This window comes from Oncorhynchus tshawytscha, linkage group LG16, assembly GCF_018296145.1.
Source record: "Oncorhynchus tshawytscha isolate Ot180627B linkage group LG16, Otsh_v2.0, whole genome shotgun sequence".
Classification (NCBI taxonomy): Eukaryota; Metazoa; Chordata; class Actinopteri; order Salmoniformes; family Salmonidae; genus Oncorhynchus; species Oncorhynchus tshawytscha.
This window is the reverse complement of record NC_056444.1, coordinates 69987020-70001099: the sequence shown is the minus strand read 5'-3', so window position 1 is coordinate 70001099 and position 14080 is coordinate 69987020. Positions and strand designations below refer to the sequence as shown.

At 41.3% G+C, this 14080-nt stretch overlaps 1 protein-coding gene across 5 annotated transcripts in view; it reads left to right on the top strand.

Moving 5' to 3' along the window:
- Window positions 1-8065: 8065 nt before the first annotated feature.
- LOC112216258 (rap guanine nucleotide exchange factor 3) overlaps window positions 8066-14080 on the top strand; it is a 48863-nt gene continuing 42848 nt past the window's right edge. For 3 of the 5 annotated variants that reach the window (XR_006079101.1, XM_024376108.1, XM_024376115.1), the window contains exons 1-2: window positions 8066-8240; window positions 13369-13454. Coding sequence is in view for 3 of the 5 variants with exons in the window: in XM_024376108.1 (XP_024231876.1) it covers window positions 8222-8240; window positions 13369-13454 (105 nt within the window). In the remaining 2 variants the exon portion in view is untranslated. Of the gene's footprint in view, window positions 8241-11849; window positions 12002-13368; window positions 13455-14080 lie in introns of those variants that run through there. The other 2 variants (XM_024376110.2, XM_024376111.2) reach the window with 2 other exon arrangements.

The following is a 14080-nucleotide window of genomic DNA, read 5'->3' as shown; positions in this document are numbered from 1 at the left end:
GCACTTGAAATTTTCTGGATTTACTGACCTTCATGTCTTAAAGTAATGATGGACTGTTGTTTCGCTTTGCTTATTTGAGCTGTTCTTGCCAAAATATTGACTTGACTTTTACCAAATAGGGCTGTCTTCTGTGTACCACCCTTACCTTGTCACAACACAACTGATTGGCTCAAATGCATTAAGAAGGAAATCAATTCTACAAATTAACTTTTAAGAAGGCACACCTGTTAATTGAAATCCATTCCAGGAAGCTGGTTGAGAGAATGCCAATAATGTGCAAAGCTTTCATCAAGGCAGAGGGTGGCTACTTTGAAGAATCTCAAATATAACATATAATTTGATTTGTTTAATACTTTTTTGGTTACAACGTTCTTTCATAGTTTTGATGTCTTTGCTATTATTTTACAATGTAGAAAATAGTAAAAATAAAGAAAAACCCTTGAATGAGTAGGTGTATGTAGACAGTACCAGTATGTGGACACCTGCTCGTCAAACATCTTAGTACAAAATCATGGGCATTAACATAGAGCTGGTCCCTCATTTACTGCTATAACAGTCTCTGCTCTTCTGGGAAGGCTTTCCACTAACTTGATGTTGGAACATTGCTCTGAGGACTTGCTTCCATTCAGCCACAAGAGCATTAGTGAGGTTGGGCACTGATCTTGGGAGTGATTAGGCCTGGCTCGCAGTCGGCATTCCAATTAATCCCAAAGGTGTTTGATGGGGTTGAGGTCAGTGCTCGGTGCAGGCCAGTCAAGTTCTTCCACACCAATCTCGACAAACCATTTCTGTATGGACCTCGCTTTGTGCACAGAGGCATTGTCATTCTGAAATAGGAAAGGGCCTTCCCCGAACAATGGTCACAAAGGTGTAAGCACAGAATCATCTAGAATGTCACTATCTGCTGTAGCATAAAGATTTCCCTTCATTGGAATTAAGGGGCCGAGCCCGATCCATGAAAAACAGCCCCAGTCCATTATTCCTCCTCCACCAAACTTTACAGTTTTGTAACAGATGTCGTCTTCTGAAGAGGAGGAATCGGACCAAAGCGCAGCGTGGTAAGTGTTCATGACTTTTTATTCAACAGAACACTGAAACAAAATTGACAAAGTGAATAAACGAAACCGAAAGAGTCCTGTCAGGTGCAAAACACTAAACAGAAAACAACTACCCACAAAAACCATGTGGGAAAAAGCTACCTAAGTATGGTTCCCAATCAGAGACAACGATAGACAGCTGTCCCTGATTGAGAACCATACCAGGCCAAAATAAAGAAATACAAAAACATAGAAAAAAGAACATAGAATGCCCACCCTAATCACACCCTGACCAAACGAAAATAGAGACATAAAAAGCTCTCTAAGGTCAGGGCGTGACAAGTTTGCCCTATGCATTGGGGCAGGTAGCGTTCTCCTGGCATCCACCAAACCCAGATTTGTCCATCGGACTGCCAGATGGTGAAGTGTAATTCATCACTCCAGAGAATGCATTTCCACTGTTCCAGAGTCCAATGGCGTCAAGCTTTACAACACTGCAGGTGACGCTTGGCATTGCATATGGTGATCTTAGGCTTGTGTGCAGCTGCTCGGCTATGGAAACCCATTTCAAGAAGCTTCTGACAAACATTTATTGTGCTGACATTGCTTCCTGGGGCAGTTTGGAATGCTGTAGTGAGTGCTGCAACCGAAGACAGACGGTTTTGAAGCGTTACACGCCTCAACACTCGGTGGTTCCTTTCTGTGAGCTTGTGTGGCCTACCACTTAGCGTCTGAGCCGTTGTTGCTCATAGACATTTCCACTTCACAATAACAGCAGCTATAGCAGGGCAGAAATTTGACTAATTGACATGTTGGAAAGGTAGCATCCTATGACGGTGCCACTTTGAAAGTCACTGAGCTCTTCAGTAAGGCCTTTCTACTGCCCAAGTTTGTCTATGGAGATTGGATGTCCGTGTGCTCGATTTTATACACCTGTCAGCAACAGGTGTGGCTGAAATTAGTGATTCAACTAACGTGAAGGGGTGTCTACATTCAGTTGAAGTTGGGTTTTTACATACACTTAGGTTGGAGTCATTAAAACTCGTTTTTCAACCAAGTTGGTTAGGACATCTCCTTTGTGCATGACACAAGTCATTTTTCCAACAATTGTTTACAGACAGATTATTTCACTTGTAATTCACTGTATCACAATTCCAGTGGGTCAGAAGTTTACATACACTAAGTTGACTGTGCTTTTAATCAGCTTGGAAAATTCCAGAAAATGATGTCATGGCTTTAGAAGCTTCTGATAGGATAATTGACATAATTTGAGTCATTTGGGGGTGTACCTGTGGATGTATTTCAAGGCCTACCTTCAAACTCGGTGCTTCTTTGCTTGACATCATGGGAAAGTCAGAAGAAATCAGCCAAGACCTAAGAAAACAAATTGGAGACCTCAACAAATCTGGTTCATCCTTGGGAGCAATTTCCAAATGCCTGAAGGTACCACGTTCATCTGTACAAACAATAGTACGCAAGTATAAACACCATGGGACAACGCAGCCGTCATACTGCTCAGGAAGGAGATGCGTTCTGTCTCCTATAGATGAATGTACTTTGGTGTGAAAAGTGAAAATCAATCCCAGAACAACAGCAAAGGACCTTGTGAAAATGCTGGAGGAAACGGGTACAAAAGTATATATATATCCACAGTGAAACAAGTCCTATATCGACATAACCTGAAAGGCTGCTCAGCAAGGCTCCAAAACCGCCATAAAAAAGCCATACTACGGTTTGCAACTGTACATGGGGACAAATATTGTACATTTTGGAGAAATGTCCTCTGGTCTGATGAAACAAAAATAGAACTGTTTGGCCATAATGACCATCGTTATGTTTAGAGGACAAGGGGTATGCTTGCAAGATGAAGAACACCATCCCAACTGTGAAGCACGGGGGCAGCATCATGTTGTGGGGGTGCTTTGCTGCAGGAGGGACTGGTGCACTTCACAAATAGATGGCGTCATGCGGGAGGACAATTATGTGGATATATTGAAGCAACATCTCAAGACATCAGTCAGGAAGTTAAAGCTTGGTCGCAAATGGGTCTTCCAAATGGACAATTACTCCAAGCATACTTCCAAAGTTGTGGCAGAATGGCTTAAGGACAACAAAGTCAAGGTATTGGAGTGACCATCACAAAGTCCTGACCTCAATCCCTTAGAAAATTTGTGGGCAGAACTGAAAAAGCGTGTGCGAGCAAGGATGCCTTACAAACCTGACTCAGTTACTCCTGCTCTGTCAGGAATGGGCCAAAATTCACCCAACTTATTATGTGACGCTTGTGGAAGGCTACTTAAAAAGTTTGACCCAAGATAAACAATTTAAAGGCAATGCTACCAAATACTAATTGAGTGTATGTAAACTTCTGACCCACTGGGAATGTGATGAAAGAAATAAAAGTTGAAATAAATCATTCTCTCTGCTATTATTCTGACATTTCACATTCTTATAATAAAGTGGTGATCCTAACTGACCTAAAACAGGGAATTTTTACTGGGATTAAATGTATTTGGCTAAGGTATGTAAACTTCCGACTTCAACTGTACTTTTTTATATATTGTGTATATATATATTTATATACAGTGCCTTAGGTATTCAGGTATTCAGACCACTGGACCTTTTTCAAATTTTGTTACGTTACAAAATTCCTCATCAATCTACACATAATACCTGATAATGATGAATCAAAAACAGGTTTAGACATTTTTGCAAATGTATTAAAAATAAAAAACTGAAATATCACATTTATATAAGTATTCAGAACCTTTACTCAGTACTTTGTTAAAGCAACCTTTTTGGGCTAGGTGTCCCACTACCTTGGACAACTTCCGGTGAAACTGGTGGGCATGCAATTCAAATAAATAATCATAAAAACTATGGATATTAAACATTTAGGTACAAACAAGTATCTGTAATGTAATGTAATCAAACTATAATATTGAAGGCTTAAATTCCTATTAACCTTACTGCACTGTCCGACTTACAGTAGCCATTACAGCGAAAGCATGCCATGCGATTGTTTGAGGACGATGCCCCACATCCAAATATTTTTCGACCGGCACAGGTTTCCTAAATTCACAAATAGCGATTAGATATGCACTTACATTTTTAAAATCAACCTCTGATTTGTCATCCAAAGGGTCCCAGCCAGAACATGTAGTGTCGTTTTGTTAGATAAAATCCTTCTTTATAGCCCAAAAAGTAAGTTTAGTTGGCGCCATCGATTTGAGTAATCCACTCTTCAACATGCAGAGAAAGGAATCTGAAAATCTACCGCTAAACTTTGTTTCAACAAGTCAAAATATGCTTCTATTGACTCATCCGATACCCTAAAATGTAATCAAACTATAATATTTCTTACAGAAAGAAGTATGTTCAATAGGAAACCAATTTTAGCAGGTGCATCTTCATCGCCCTCATCATCGCATCATCTTCATCGCACGCCCAAACACAAATTTCCAAGACTGTGTCCTTCTACTAAAACTCATATTTCTTATTAGTTTTGGAAGTTACAAGCCTGAAACCTTACGCATAGCCTGCTGACACCCAGTGGAAGCCATAAGAATTGCATCCTGGGAGCTAGAATTGAGAATGTGCTTATACTTGCCATTGGAAGAGCATGGTCTCTCTCAAAAATAAAATTCTGGTTGTTTTTTGGCGGGATTTTCTCCTACCATATGTAGTGTGTTATACTCTCCTACATTATTTTAATATTTCTACAAACTTAAAAGTGTTTTATTTCCAATGGTACCAATTATATGCATATCCTGGCCTCAGGGCCTGAGTAACAGGCAGTTTACTTTGGGCACGTCAGTCAGGCGGAAATTGAGAAAAAGGACCCTAGGCCTTAGAAGCAGCTTTGGGAGCAAATTCAGCCTCGAGTGTTCTTGGGTGTGATGCTACAAGCTTGGCACACCTGTATTTTGGGAATTTCTCACATTCTTCTCTGCATATCCTTTCAAGCTCTGTCTCAAGCTCTGCACAGCTATTTTCAGGTTTCCAGAGATGTTAGATCAGTTTCAAGTCTGGGCTCTTGCTAGGCCACTCAATGACATTCCGAGAGTTGCCACTCCTGCGTTGTCTTGGCTGTGTCCTGAGCACTCTGGAGCAGGTTTTCATCAAAATTCTCTCTGTACTTTGCTCCATTCATTTTTGCCTCAATCCTGACAAGTCTCAAAATCCAAATGAAGCTGGTACCACCATGCTACACCGTAGGGATGGTGCCAGGTTTTCTCCAGACGTGACACTTGGCATTCCGGCCAAAGAGTTCAATCTTGGTTTCATCAGACCAGAGAATCTTGTTTCTCATGGTCTGAGAGTCCTTTAGGTGCCTTCTGGAAAACTCAAAGGGGGCTGTCATGTGCCTTTTACTGAAGAGTGGCTTCCATCTGGCCACTCTACCATAAAGGCCTGATTGGTAGAGTGCTGCAGAGATGGTTGTCCTTCTGGAAGGTTCTCCCATCTCCACAGAAGAGCTCTGGAGCTTTGTTAGAGTGACCATCAGGTTCTTGTTCACCTCCTTGACCAAGGCCCTTCTCGCCCGATTGCTCAGCTTGGCCGGGAGGCCAGCTCTAGGAAGAGTCTTTGTGGTTCCAAACTTCTTCCATTTAAGAATGATGGAGACCACTGTGTTCGTGGGACCTTCAATGCTGCAGAAATGTTTTGGTACCCTTCCCCAGATCTGTGCCTCAACCCAATCCTGTCTCGGTGCTTTGTGGACAATTCCTTCGACCTCATGGCCTGTCAGCTGTGGTACCTTTATATAGACAGGTGTGTGCCATTCCAAGTCATGTCCAACCAATTGAATTTACCACAGGTGGACTCCAATCAAGTTGTAGAAACATCTTAAGGGTGATCTATGGAAACAGAATTCACCTGAGCTCAATTTCGAGTCTCATAGCAAAGGGGTTGAATACCTATGTAAACAAGATATTTCTGTTTTTAATTTTTAACACATTTGCAAACATTTCTTTGTCATTATGGGGTATTGTGTTTAGAATAATGAGGTGGAAAAAAATATACATTTTAGAATAAGGCTGTAACATAACGAAATGTGGAAATATTAATGGGGTCTGAATACATTCTGAATGCACTATACAGTAGATGCAACAATAGAATGGTGTCACGCCCTGACCATAGAGAGCCCTCAGGGTTTAGGTCAGGGCGTGATTAGGGGGGTTTCTAGGTATTATATTTCTATGTTGGTGTGTGTGTGTATGGTTCCCAATTGGACGCAGCTGATAATCGTTACCTCTAATTGGGGATCATACTTAGTGTGTCCTTTTTCCCACCTGCTATGGGAGATATTGTTTTGTTTAAGTGCGACGTATTTCCCGATCGTTATATCTTTGTTGTTTTGGAAGTTTCACTATCATTAAAAATGTGGAACTCTACTCACACTGCGCCTTGGTCCACTTATTCATACGACGGTCATGACAAACGGATCATGGATATCCCGGCAACATGAAAGAAGTGTTTTTAACGCTCGTCCTCTGGGTTATTTTTTCTACTTTTAAATCGTTTTTTAACTGTACGAAATAAATTAATCAATCCATTTTTTTATACATTTGCAACAATTTCTAAAAACCTGTTTTCATTTTGTCATTATGGGGTATTGTGTGTGTAGATTGAGGAACATTAAAAATAATAATAATTTTAGAATACGGCTGTAAGGTAACAAAATGTGTAAAAAGTCAAGAGGTCTGTATACTTTCTGAACGCACTGTATCTCCCCCCCAAAAAATATGCAACCCTTATTTTACCAGGTATGTTGACTGAGAACACATTTTATAGCAACAACATGATGGTATGGTGGCCAGATTGGGAATTTAACCAGGACACCAGGGTTAACACACCTACTCTTATGATAGTGCCTTTGGATCTTTGGTGACCACAGAGAGTCAGGACACTCGTCTAACGTCCCATCCTAAAGACATCTCCCTACACATGGCAATGTCCCCCATCACTGCCCTGGGACATTGGGATCTTTTTTTGACCAGAGAAAAGAGTGCCTCCTACTGGCCCTCTAACACCACTTCCAGCAGCATCTGGACAGGACCAATACAGGACCAATCCTGCTTAGTTTCAGAGGAAAGCCACTAGTGTGATAGAGGGTGGTGGGCTGCTGGCACAAAGGTACTATATCTAAAGGTATCTTAATTCTACAGCACAACAAATTATTATTCATTTATGAATAATAGGATATAGACAGAGACAGCTTACTTTCCGGTGTGGTTATCATAGTGTGGACTCATGTCTGGAATACACTGCCATCAGACACACATAACTGCACCACATATCACACTTTCACAAAATGCTTGAAGACATGGCTAAAGGTCAATCAGATTTGTGAACATGGTCCCTAGCTGTGTGTTGCCGCTCTCCATGTTGTCTGTTGTCTGTAGCTTGTGAGGTGTGGAAACACTTTGTTGCTTTTATGAATTTTGTCTTGCTGCTTTTTGTTCTATGTTGCTCTGTCTGTATGCTACGTCTTGCTTGTCCTATGTTGCTCTGTCTGTATGCTATGTCTTGCTTGTTCTATGTTGCTATTGTCTATATTGTAATTGTTTTTAATAACCTGCCCAGGGACTGCAGTTGAAAATTAGCCGGCTGACTAAAACCGGCACTTTTACTGAAACGTTGATTAATGTGCACTGTCCCTGTAAAAATAAAAATAAACTCAAACTCAAACTCGACTGTCTTTCACAAAGGTAAACCAGATCCTTGCTTTGCTTTAACAATGAGTTAGTATTCAATATGTGTAAAATATTTTGATGCATTTATCCAAACTCCACAGAGACAATGATACACAGATGTTTCTCGCCCTCACTCCCCTCCCTCACTCACCGTCATGGTCAGCATCACATCATGTACAGGTGAGTACTACTGTAACATCTGTGACGGTGTAGTAGAGTAGTGGCCATTTTAGGACAACTCCCACCGTGACTACCTCCCCCTATCCACCTCCACCATGCTGCCATCCCAAGCTCCTATGGGCACACTAGTCATATCCAATCAGACAGCCATAGGAAGCTGACACACACATACACACACACACACACACACACAAAGCTCACAAAGCTCATAAACCGTATCTGTGAGGTACTGGCATATCAAAAGGAGAGGAGCGTGAAAGAGGAAGACAGCTTTGTGCTCTCAAAACAGAACGCGGAGACTGAAACATGGCAGAGGAGGTATCAGGTATGAAGACTTTAGCTTGTTACCACACATGTATAGACAGACAGACTGTGCAAAATTACAGAAATATAATTGATGAGCTTCAAGAAAAACAAGTCATGTTTTACTCATTTTGGCAATAATTTAGTATAAAGTTAGTTTGTTACTTTTTTGAGGGGGTGCATTCAAAATACAGGTAAGAAGGAATTTGTAAATGTATGTGATACCAAACAAAGTTGGTTTGGATTATCAGGAGCAGATTGCCTCAGCTCCCCACATGTTGCCTTTCAGGCACAGGACTTTCTAACATTATCAGTTGTGTTTTTGAATGTGCTGTTGGACAACAGGAATAAGCATTTCAGTGAGGTATAAAGAGAGGGAGTCTACTTGTCTGCTTGTCTGTCAGCATAAGCAGTCCTCCCTTCCTCTATGAACACAGGGTCAGGTGAATAAATACTCTGACATCCTCTCTTTACTTTCTAACTGGCCAGGCCCAAGGGAGACGATAGGAAGGAAAAGGCGAGTGGGAGGATGGGAAAAGTTCCCGGGTACACTCTTAGAAAAAAAAGGTGCTATCTAGAACCAAAAGGTTTCTTCGGCTGTCCCCATAGGAGAACCATTTGAACAACCCATTTTGGTTTCAGGTAGACCCTTTTGGTTCCAGGTAGACCCTTTTGGTTCCAGGTAGAACCCTTTTGGGTTCCATGTAGAACCCTTTCATGTAGAACCCCAAAAAGTTCCAACTGGAACCAAAAGGGGTTCTACCAGGAACCAAAAAGGGTTCTCCCATGAGGACAGCCGCAGAACAATTTTGGAACCCCTTTTTTCTAAGAGTGTATGTACTGTACTGTACAGACTTTCAGGACAGAAGTAAAATGTGCTTTTTTGTATCTTAGTACAAAACTCCATATTGGTAACGCCGCCTGTCTCACATTCAAAACCTTCCATTGTGCATTCATTTAGTTTGTATACATCTTTCACCACACAACCATTGATCCAAAATATAAGTTTAGTGTGAAATATAATGACTATATTGGTTTAATCACCAAAACACAACATACTGATTGATATCATCTCAATTTAGTTATTTTAACAACCTGTTAATACAATAGCAAAAACATTTTAGATACAGTACATGTTTCAAAATCGCCCTTTGAAAGTAGTGTTCACATTAGGCAATACACTTAGTTACAGTACCCATTCAAAATGACTGAACATCACATTTCCATCATTTCCATCCCTTGTATGATCAAGGTGTGATCATTGAAGACATTTTTCACAATGTAATCAAATGAAAGAAACATAATGCTTAGCAGGCACAAGTTTGCAACAAGCTTGTCTTGAGCATTTGGTAATAGGTTTTTATCAAAATTGCAGTAAATATCCTCATTGTTCATGCACCTAGGGAAAAACCTTTTGGCATGGAAAATCCAAGCCTGACATAGAGTAGGTCTGGAATGAAACCATTGCATGCCTCATTCATGGCCTGAAGGAGGGTGGTGAAAATGTAACTATTACTTTTGGGTGTCAGGGAAAATGTATGGTGTAAAAAGTACATTATTTTCTTTAGGAATGTAGTGGACAAAAGTAAAAGTTGCCAAAAATAGAAGTAGAAAAGTAAAGTACAAATACCCCCCCCACCCCCCCAAAAAAAAAAACTGCTGAACTAGTACTTTCAAGTATTTTTACTGAAGTACTTTACACCATTGTTCAATTACCACTGGGGCCACATACCAAAATGTGTGGACTGTTGTTACTTTGGACAAAAGTGTCTGCTACGTAAATGTCATATATCATAGTAAATGTATTTTATCAAAAGAGAAGAGAATCACATCAAAAGTAATATGAGCATTGCATTGTGAAACGCAATTACTTTATATTACCATGTACTGCAATGTGGAACATGTATTTCTAGATGAAACACTGATTAAGTTTGGTAAAAAAGTGATTGTATGTATGTTATGTACTTAATCAATTGAAAATGTGCTTAGACTTTTTAAGCTGCCTTTTTGATTATCTGTTCTGAGTTGTGAAAATGTATTACCTAAGAATCAAAAAGCCCAAGTACAGCAAGAGGATAGTGCATATTGTACAGTAATTTAGGTATTTTTCCAGGAACATGGAAAAGGGAGTCCCATGAGGTGCTGTCCCCGTCTTGTACAGTGTGTGTGTGTGTGTGTGTGTGTGTGTGTGTGTGTGTGTGTGTGTGTGTGTGTGTGTGTGTGTGTGTGTGTGTGTGTGTGTGTGTGTGTGTGTGTGTGTGTGTGTGTGTGTGTGTGTGTTTACAGGCAGTTGTAACAAAGAGCCACAGCAAAGACAGCTGGCTAAGAGCACATTCCAAATGGGCGTAGATGTGATGCAGGAAATCCCACTCCCTTTCCCAGAGGACCTCCTGTATGAGTAAAACACACATACAGTCATAGAGACAGACACAAACACTTACACTGATGAGTTGATGACAAGCTTCTCATGGGAAAAAAACATTGACTCTCCTCTTCTTGTTTATCCAAACTGTAAATCTATGTCACTTAAACAAGCAAACAAGTTCAGTATTCCCAGATTACTGACAGGAATATAATATGTAAATTAATGCACAGATGAAATCAAAAATGAGTGGGAGGGGGATCATATCTCTTCAAACTCAATGGAATTGATATGTCAAAATGACTCACTGTTAGTCCATAGGTCCACTCAAATGTAGATTACTTGAGAACAGTGACTGAGACTGTAGTGTGAGGATGCATTCACTAGGTGGCGGCATTCAATTCACAAAATGCAAGAGGCTCCAAGTAATCTTTTTTGGCCCCCCAAAGCTTTTGGTCAAAACAAATAAGACTGTAAAATCACAAGGAATTCACCTAAAAATGAGTTTAATTTAGGACATCTGTTCCCAAGAAACATATGTGATCATGTCTCAATGTAATTCAAGGTATAAAATTATTCTTGTTTTAAAATACAATCTCTTTTTAGACTTAGTTGTGTTCAATTTGCAGTGTAACAGTTATTAGAATTATGTTCTGGCCCCCAGTCTATCTGCTCTGACAATAAATTGTCCCACAGCTGAATCTATTGTAGTTACCACCGCCCTAGGTCCAGCTGTTCCTGAGCTCAAACACAGTGTTTACTGGCTTGTGTTCCAATTTGTTTCCTGATAAAGCAATCATAGGTGTGAAAGGATTTAATTATTTTAATTCTCCCAGTCCTAACAAAAGTATGATTAGAAAATATTTGTTGGTCATTATGTAAACCGGATATAGTTTTCCTCAACAGATATGTATTAATATAAGCGTTTTCAGTGAGACTAACCCATTCAACCAAACCATTAAACTACAGAATTGAAATAAAACATAAACATTTGCAGCCCTCATGACACTCTGCCGTGCAGTTAGACAATGGAGGTTGCTCTGTGAGATGCTATCTGATGGAGCCTAGCAGCTAGCTACAGCATGTGTTATTCCTTATCGAACAAACGGACATGTTGACATTCCCTGAGGAGGTCATAAGAATGAAAACTGGATTCCTTCTTCACTGGGAGGATTCTTGAACTAGCATCGTGGAGTCCCTGGAAGGCATTCAGGAGATAGAGGGAGAGAAAGAGAGAGCGAGACAGAGACAAACACTAGAGCCTCTGAAGCTCACTCAGTCTCCCTTACCGTGTTGTCTGTGCGTCTTCACCGCAGACTGTACATTTTTGTTTATTTGTTTGTTTGGGAATTTTTGGTCTTGTCTAAGCAGGATCGCAGATAGGCAAAACTTCCTTTGCAGCCCTCAGGAAGTCATATTTGGTAAGAGATTGTTGTTGCCTGCTTTTCAGGTGGATTGTTTTCCTCAGAAGTACAGGGAGAGGTTTTTTGGCTTGCTATGAAGGGATGAGACATTTCACATAGGCTGTAAGTGTTTAATGGGTGCTATTTTGGGGTTAGATGTTTGTTGTACATTTGACATTTTAGTCATTTAGCAGACGCTCTTATCCAGAGCGACTCACAGGCGCAATTAAGGTTAAGTGCATTGCTCAAAGGCACATCAACAGATTTTTTTACCTAGTCGGCACGGGGATTTGAATCGACGACATTTCGGTTACTGCATTTTGGTTACTGCAACCTGTTTCGGTTACCGCCCAACCTCTAGGCAACCTGTTTCGGTTACCGCCCAACCACTAGGCAACCTGTTTTGGTTACCGCCCAACCACTAGGCAACCTGTTTCGGTTACCGCCCAACCACTAGGCAACCTGTTTTGGTTACCGCCCAACCACGAGGCAACCTGTTTCGGTTACCGCCCAACCACTAGGCAACCTGTTTCGGTTACCGCCCAGCCTCTAGGCAACCTGTTTCGGTTACCGCCCAACCACTAGGCAACCTGTTTCGGTTACCGCCCAACCTCTAGGCAACCTGTTTCGGTTACCGACCAACCACTAGGCAACCTGTTTTGGTTACCGCCCAACCTCTAGGCAACCTGTTTCGGTTACCGCCCAACCACTAGGCAACCTGTTTCGGTTACCGCCCAACCACTAGGCAACCTGTTTCGGTTACCGCCCAACCTCTAGGCAACCTGTTTCGGTTACCGCCCAACCTCTAGGCAACCTGTTTCGGTTACCGCCCAACCACTAGGCAACCTGTTTTGGTTACCGCCCAACCTCTAGGCAACCTGTTTCGGTTACCGCCCAACCACTAGGCAACCAGTTTTGTGAACACCCTTAACTTGCTCACCTACTGTCTCTAGAGGCAGTGATAGAGTGAGGAAGGGTGAAATCCAAAACTGCAAAATACTTTGAAGAAAAACAATTGGTGTCTGGATCGAGATAAATAAACAGAGAGTGGGCTGTGACACCCTCAGTAGGGTCAGCCACAGGAAGGGCTGCTCCCTGCTGGAACAATGGCTGGGAGAGACCTAGGATGTGTCCCAAATGGCATCCTATTCCCTATATAGTGCACTACTAGTGTCAAAAGTAGTGCACTATAAACTAGAAAATAGGGTGCCATTTTGGACAAGGTCTGTCCAGCCGGACATTCTACTGGTTTACTTCTCCTAACTCTGCCCTCCAGGTGAACTCTGAAGGATGTTGCCAAGATAGACTGCCCCCCCCCCCCAGAACATTGCTAGAGGAAACTAAATCCAATTGTCTTTCCTCTCCCTCTGTCTTATTTTACCTAGTGACGGCTTCAGCCATGTTCTCCATGGATACCTTCTTCAAATCTATCCTGTTTCCATCCAGACGGATAACACCAGAGGAGGGGGAAGTAAGTTTATAATGTTTATACATCAGGTCACCAAGACAACCCAGAGTTCTCCCTCTTCATAACACAAACACCAAATTCCCCACAGCAAAACTAATATCTTAAAGTCCCAATGAGCATCTTTAAAAGCAGAATGGTGTTATCTGACTTAATTCTGCCCATGTCAAAAATCACCTATATATCAGGGGGAGGCTAAAGCCCACTGGGCACATATGTCAATTCAACGTCTATTCCACGTTGGTTCAAGGTAGTTTCGTTGAAATTACGTGGAATCAACGTTGATTCAACCAGTGTGTGCCCAGTGGAAGGTATCTGACAAAATAATACAGATTTGGTTCCTGAGTTAATTAAGCAATTAAAAATCCCATCATGCTAAGGGTCATGTATAAAAATGCAGGCCATTATGTTGGCTACCATGGCTATGCCCCCATAGGATGACAATGCCCCCATCCACAGGTCATGTGTGGTTTCTGAATGGTTTGATGAGCATGAAAATTATATAAACCATACGCCATGACCATCCCAGTCACCAGATCTCAACCCAATTGAACACTTATGGGAGATTCTGGAGTGGCACCTGAGACAGCGTTTTCCACCACCATCAACAACAAAACTAATGATGGAATTTC